Source organism: Myotis davidii, unplaced genomic scaffold (genome assembly GCF_000327345.1).
Source record: "Myotis davidii unplaced genomic scaffold, ASM32734v1 scaffold687, whole genome shotgun sequence".
Lineage (NCBI taxonomy): Eukaryota > Metazoa > Chordata > Mammalia > Chiroptera > Vespertilionidae > Myotis > Myotis davidii.
In genome coordinates, this window is record NW_006298971.1 from 658445 (window position 1) to 665382 (window position 6938).

At 53.3% G+C, this 6938-nt stretch overlaps 1 protein-coding gene across 1 annotated transcript in view; it reads left to right on the top strand.

The window, feature by feature from the left end:
- Positions 1–6: 6 nt before the first annotated feature.
- SNX33 (sorting nexin 33) overlaps positions 7–6938 on the top strand; it is a 9258-nt gene continuing 2326 nt past the window's right edge. Inside the window, exon 1 of the mRNA XM_006774581.1 lies at positions 7–2425. Within this exon, the coding sequence (XP_006774644.1) occupies positions 958–2425 (1468 nt within the window). The 5' untranslated portion in view covers positions 7–957. The remainder of the gene's footprint in view (positions 2426–6938) is intronic.

Here is a 6938-nt window from a genome sequence, read left to right on the forward strand (position 1 = left end):
GAGGAGGCGGGCTGGAGGCACGGAGGCCGGCCGGCCGGGCGCCATCTGTTCCCTGGAGCTCACTCTGCAAACTCCTGTTGAGTGTGCCCGCGCGTGCTGGCCGGGCGGGGGTCTGTACGCCGGCGCCGGGCGGCATACCTTCGGACGGGGTCCTCGGATTCTATCGGGTCAGGCTCAGAAACTGCTGAGGAATTAGGCAAACAAAAGGGGCCACTCAGCTGGTGGGGCAAAGTCGCCTGAACGCCACTTCGCCCCTCGGGCGCCCGAGCCGGCTGGAGGTCCGCTGGACCGCTAGGGTCCGCGAGTTGGCGGCCTGTTGTGTAAGCCGCAGTCCTTGTTTTCCCCGGCCTGGCTGGTTGGGAAGCTGGACACATCCACCCTTGGACTCGATTCAGGAAGGAGGCTGCTGCTTTTTCCTTTGGATTTTCTGGATTTTTGTAAACCCAGTGGCCCAGGAGGAGGAGAAGGAGGAAGGAGCAGATCTGGGGAGGAATGTGAGAGAGTCTTCCAAGGCCTGGAGGGGCCAGAAGGAGCTGGGAGCCACAGCTGCCAGGGTCTGGATCCGTGATTTCCGAGTGATTCTCTTTTGTTTTAGAACCTTGTTCCAGTGGAAAGTGGAATTTTTGCCCTCTCATTTCTCCAAGTCACTTGACTTTTCTCCTTGGAGTGGAAGGAGAGAGAAACTCCCCTTCAGGGCCTGTCAAGCAAGGGTAGGAAGAAGACTATGGATATGAGGCTCCCCTGCACCCAGACAGGTGCTGGGAGTTGTGATAGGGAAGTTTTGGGGCCATGGGCACAGCTTTGAAGAGAGGGCTGGACAGCATCTCTGGGTGCTGAGACCTGCATTAGGGGCTGAGAGACAGCTGCTGGGGCAGGCCTTTGTTTGCTAGTGTGTTCTTGGACATCCTAGTTCTTGGCAGGACCATTTCCTCATCTTTCTCTACCACTGGCCCAGCCATGGCACTAAAAGGCCGAGCCCTCTATGACTTCCACAGTGAGAACAAAGAGGAAATCAACATCCAGCAGGGTGAGGATTTGGTCATCTTCAGTGAGAACTCATTGGATGGTTGGCTGCAGGGCCAGAACAGCCTTGGTGAGACAGGACTCTTCCCCGCCTCTTATGTGGAGATTATTAGCTCTGGCACCAGCTTCAACCATGCTGACTACTCCAGCAGCTCTGCAGGCTCTCCAGGCACCCAGGTGAGCATGTATGACAGCTCCAGTGTGGCCAACCTTGCAAGTGGTGGGGGCAGTGGCTTCCTCTCAAACCAGGGCAGCTTCGAGGAGGATGATGATGATGACTGGGATGACTGGGATGATGGATGCACAGTGGTTGAAGAACCACGGGCTGGTGGGATGGGCACCAATGGGTACTCCCCACTCAACCTCTCCTACCCTGGTGCCTACCCCAGCCAGCACATGGCCTTCCGACCCAAGCCACTCCTGGAGCGGCAGGACAGCCTGGCATCTGCTAAGCGAGGCAGTGTGGTGGGGCGCAACCTTAACCGTTTCTCATGCTTTGTGCGCTCTGGAGTGGAGGCCTTCATCCTGGGTGATGTGCCCATTATGGCCAAGATTGCTGAGACATACTCCATTGAAATGGGCCCTCGTGGCCCTCAGTGGAAGGCCAACCCCCACCCATTTGCCTGCTCTGTGGAAGATCCCACCAAACAGACCAAATTCAAGGGCATCAAAAGTTATATCTCCTACAAGCTCACACCCACCCATGCTGGCTCCCCTGTCTACCGGCGGTACAAGCACTTTGACTGGCTCTATAACCGCCTGCTTCACAAATTCACTGTCATCTCTGTGCCCCACCTGCCAGAGAAGCAGGCCACAGGTCGCTTTGAGGAGGATTTTATTGAGAAGCGGAAGCGGCGGCTCATCCTCTGGATGGACCACATGACCAGCCACCCTGTGCTGTCCCAATATGAGGGCTTCCAGCATTTCCTCAGCTGCTTGGATGACAAGCAGTGGAAGATGGGCAAACGCCGGGCAGAGAAGGATGAGATGGTTGGTGCCAGCTTCCTCCTCACCTTCCAGATCCCCACGGAGCACCAAGACCTGCAGGACGTGGAGGACCGTGTAGACACTTTCAAGGCCTTCAGCAAGAAGATGGATGACAGTGTCCTGCAGCTCAGCACTGTAGCATTGGAGCTGGTACGTAAGCATGTGGGAGGCTTCCGCAAAGAATTCCAGAAGCTAGGCAATGCCTTCCAGGCCATCAGTCATGCTTTTCAGATGGACCCCCCCTTTAGTTCCGAGGCTCTCAACAATGCCATTTCTCACACGGGCCGTACTTATGAAACTGTTGGTGAGATGTTTGCTGAGCAGCCCAAGAATGACCTCTTCCAAATGCTCGACATGCTGTCTCTCTACCAGGGTTTGCTCTCCAACTTTCCTGACATCATTCACTTGCAGAAAGGTAAGAGCCAGTACAGCACGACTGGAGAGCCTTACTGAATCTGTACTCTGCTGGATGTGGGGATGTGAGCATGGCCTACACAGAATGGAACAGCTCATCTAGTCTTTCTGTCTTTGTCTTGTTCATTCATTCAACTAGTGTGTTGAGCACCTACTGTGTGGCAGATGCTATTCTAGGTGTAGTGATATTATTGTGAATAGGTCTGTCCCTATCCTTATGAGGCTCACTGTTGTCTTTTCTTTGTTCATTTTTGTTGTTGTTTCTGTCTCATTTTCTCATTTACGCATTATACACTGAGCCCTTAAACATATCAGGCTCGGTTCTGGGAACACGAAGATGACCAGGGCCTAGCCCTGCCCTTGAGGAGCCCACACGGATACAGACTCAGATAACAAGCACAGTGTGGCCTGTCTTCCCACTGCCTCACAAGCTCACCTCCTTCAGAACCTGTTCTCACTACAGCATATCCTTTCTGTGAGCTCCCATCTGGGTAGGGAGGGTTGTTGTCCCCATTCTGCAGATATAGAAGGTGGTGTCCATAGAAGAGTGGTTGCACAGGGAGTCCATGGTCCAGCTGAGACTGTCCCTTCCTCCTGTGACTCCCTAAGCACACATTCATATTGGCCACTTCCCAAACCTGGCTGTGTTTTCATTTCTCACAGTCCCTCTGTGGTGGAGGAACAGGATGGGCCCTTTTCTGTTACTGTGGGGCTGTCAAGGAACTGGCAGGGAAGTGACTCATCTCTGGTCACCCAGGGGCACCTGGGCTGGGTTAGGGAGGAACCAGGGGCACATGGCCCATCTAACTACCCCTTCCTGAGCCTGGCTGTCTTCTTGCCTGAGCAGTGAATCCTGATCTGACCTATCTGGTAACTGAGTCCTGGAGACAACAGGCAGGGCAGACGTCAGGAGAGAGGTGTGGTCCTCCCTGGGGCTGCTTGGTAACTCGGGAAGAACATCTCTAGGGCATCTGTAGGGTGGGTCCGGCTCCTTGGCCCCTAGGCCTGAGGTCAGGCCTGGCTAGGTTTCGAGTTTTCCTCTGGGTGGGGTCAGGAGTTAGGCCTCTGGATTGAGCCTTGGGTCAGCAAATGCCACCCCCTACCTCAGTACCCAGGAGAGTCTGGTGTAAACCAGCCCTGCTCTCCTTTAACAGAAGGTTGACTTCTAGAACTTATGTAGCTCTCAGCTTCCTTTCTCCCTTCACTTTCTTTTCTGTTCTTTGTCCTTTTCTCTCATCTCCCCATTCTTCTCCTCCTCCTTCCCTCTTCTTTCAGCTTCAGGAGACAAAAGGCCTAAGCTCTAGTCTTGGCTCTTCCCCCAATTTGCTGTGTGTCCCTGAAAAGTGCCTTCCTGTCTCTGGGGTCTTAGTTTTCTGATCTATAAAACAAACGAGAGTGAAGCTCTTAGGCCTTCAAGGTGGGTAAGGGAGACTTATGGGGAGGGTCTGGTTGAGAATAGAGTGATGCCTCAGATCTGGCTCTGAGCTCTGGAGCAGGGATAGGGCAGGGAGGTGGCCTGGCTGGCTGGTGGCCCTGGTTTGGAATGGAGCCACACCCCCACTGCTGCTTTAGGGCCTGGGAAAGCTGGTTCAACCAGTTCCTTGGATGGCGTGTTCCTACTGGGCAGCAGCGTGGGCAGCAGAACGGGGAAGCAGTGGCACAGTGATTAAACAGCTGTGCAAACCCCCTCCCCCACCCCCCGTGGTGGCTGGGGACCTTCACCCAGGGCAGAGCTGAGGGCAGGAAAGCAGCCCTATATCCAGGGCTCCCAGGTACGCACTTAAGTAGAAGGGAGTAGAAGCCAGACTGGCCTTTCTGACCCAGGGGCTGGGAGATAGAGCTGAGAGAGGCCATTTCTGACTTTCCTCTTGCCACTTAAGGTGTTTTTAAGAGTCAGGGACCAACAGTCCTCTGGGGTGATGTATTCAAGCTTAGGCAGAGGCCAGCCCACTTCCCCTTACCTGGAGGACATTCTCCCCAATAATCAAAGCCCTTTTGGGCTTATTCTTCCTCCTTCTGGACTCTGCACTGCCATTCCTAGGCCTGTGTTCTGGTGAGTTACGGAGGGGGCTTGTAATCTGGCTGAGACAGAATTGGGCCGGCTTTGGGGGCCCATAGCCATGCTGGCCCTGGAAGTAGAGCCTTTTCTGAGGAAGGAGGAGGAAAATTGGGTCCCCCAGGATTCTGTCCAGCTTGTCTGGGTATCTGCAAGATGGTGAGCGTGTGGGAGAGGTCATGGAAGGAAGGAAGTGGGAGTCCTAGATGGGATCAGGAGACCAGGATTTGGATAGACATTGTCTCTAAGGCAACCTTAAGAGAGTTTTCTCCCCTCAGTGTTTACCGTAGTAAAATGGGAGATGGAGTCTGATTGGCACTGAAATGAGGCTCACCAGCCTGTCTGCACACTGGCCCAGCTCCTGGCAGTCTTGGGGGTAATTGTCCCAGAGTAACTATTTTTAGGGCCTGGGACAGCAAGGAGAGACAGTGACTGACCTACCTAAGACTCATCACACCCAAGCCAGGAGGTTGGTATGACCCCTTCCATTTTACAGATGAGGTGCAATGAGGTGGGATGGTGAGCAGAGCAGGAATTGGAGCCCAGGTGTGTCTAACTCCACAGCCCAGGCAGTGTCCACTGTGCCTGATAAATGGGGGAAGGAGCTCTCTCAGGAATGGCTATTTGGAGTAGATGAGTTAGGAGGGGAAGGGAAAGCGAGGGAGGCTTGGATGCTGTAGTGCTAAGTTAGCTGCAATCCTCCGTGGACTGGAGGCAGGCCCAGGACCAAAGCATGCATGGAGGGGCCAAGGAGCTCCTAGATTGGCCAAGGCAAAGTGATTTTTGCAAGCCAGGCACCTGCCTGGGGACAAGTGGGGCCTCTGTTCTGGGCTGTTGTCTAACCCTCCCTCTGCCACCCCTCCTAGGCTTCCATAAACAAAGAGAATCCTTGCCATGAGCCACCACCAGCTGGTTCTTGCTGTGAATAAAAAGCAGTTTGCAGACAAGTGCACATAGCATCTTGAGCTCTTATTTGGCTAGGTGCTGTCCTAAGTACTTTATACATATTAGTTCAATCAAACCTCAATTACACTAGAGCAGTGGTTCTCAACCTTCCTAATGCTGCGACCCTTTAATACAGTTCCTCATGTTGTGGTGACCCCCAATCATAAAATTATTTTCATTGCTACGTCATAACTGTAATTTTGCTACTGTTATGAATCGTAATGTAAATATCTGTTATGCAGGATGTATTTAGGCGATGCCTGTGAAAGGGTCGTTTGACTCCCAAAGGGGTCATGACCCACAGGTTGAGAACCGCTGCACTAGAGCGTAAGTATTCTTATTTCATTTCACAGATGTGGAAACTAAAGCATTATCTTGCTATGAGCAGTTGTCAGTAGCATCATATCTAGTCCAACCTGTACCCTTTGATGTGGGGAAACCTGTAGACCAGGCAAGAGCAGTAGCTTGCTGGAGGTGACACAGTTGGGACCAGGACTCAGACCTCCTGCCTCCAACGTGGTGCAGATGGTTACAACCGCCAAGAAGTGGGGATAAGACTGGTTAAGGAGGGAACTTAGGGACTATGCCTGGGACCATGGAGCTCCGAAACTCCGACCCTCCTTTTCCTATTTCTGAGACCCAACTTACAGGACAACTGCCAGGGCAGGAGGCTCCCCTGGGTCTTCAGCTCTCAGGTTGACTCCAAAGTAGAATGTAGAGGGGGGATGCTGGACAGGCCTGAGTCCTGACTCCCGGCTAGCTTCTGGGGCACGTTAGTGTTAGCTGGTCCAGGCCCCAGTCCTGAGTCACAGGGTGGAGAGGTGACAGAGAGCAGGGTGGGGCCTCCACCTCCCTCTTACCCTCATAGCCTTTGTCCCTATCCCTGGCTCCTTGCCTGTCTGTCTTTGGATACCTAGCAATTGCAATAGATTAATTTCTATTATTTGGGCCTCAATCTCCTCATCGACAAAGGGGGCCTTTCCTTCCTCCAAGGCTATGGGCAAGAAGTGCCCTCTCGAGTACAGGCCCACACCCACTGTACCTGGACTTTCTCAGGCAGGTGGAATCCAGGCTGGTTAGTGTCTCCTCTTCCAATAGGTTCCTTTTGCTGAAGCTTAACTCCAGTGTCTTTGTCCTGTTGTTTTTTTACCTGTTTAGTCCTTCCTTATTTCTTGGAACCTTCTCAAATTCCTGAGTCCATTGTCTGGGGGGTCCCACACAAATGCCTGGGTGACCTGGCATGGGCTCCCTGCATGAAAAGTCATGTCTACCTCCCAGCTGTGGAGGGATGTCTCTGGGCCAGACATCCCTTATGTGAGGGGCAGGAAGGAGGTGGGAGCCCCTAGGGTAAGTCTCTTCCCTTCATGGCCTCAGTTTCCTCTGTAGAGCAGTGGTATGGAAGGTGGGCAGGCAGCTGGCCTCTAGGGCCTCTCCTGCCCTGAAGTCTTTTATTGGGTCTTAGAGTGATCCTGCTTCTGCTGCCCAGGCCTGAGCAGTTGGGATGGAGCAGGAA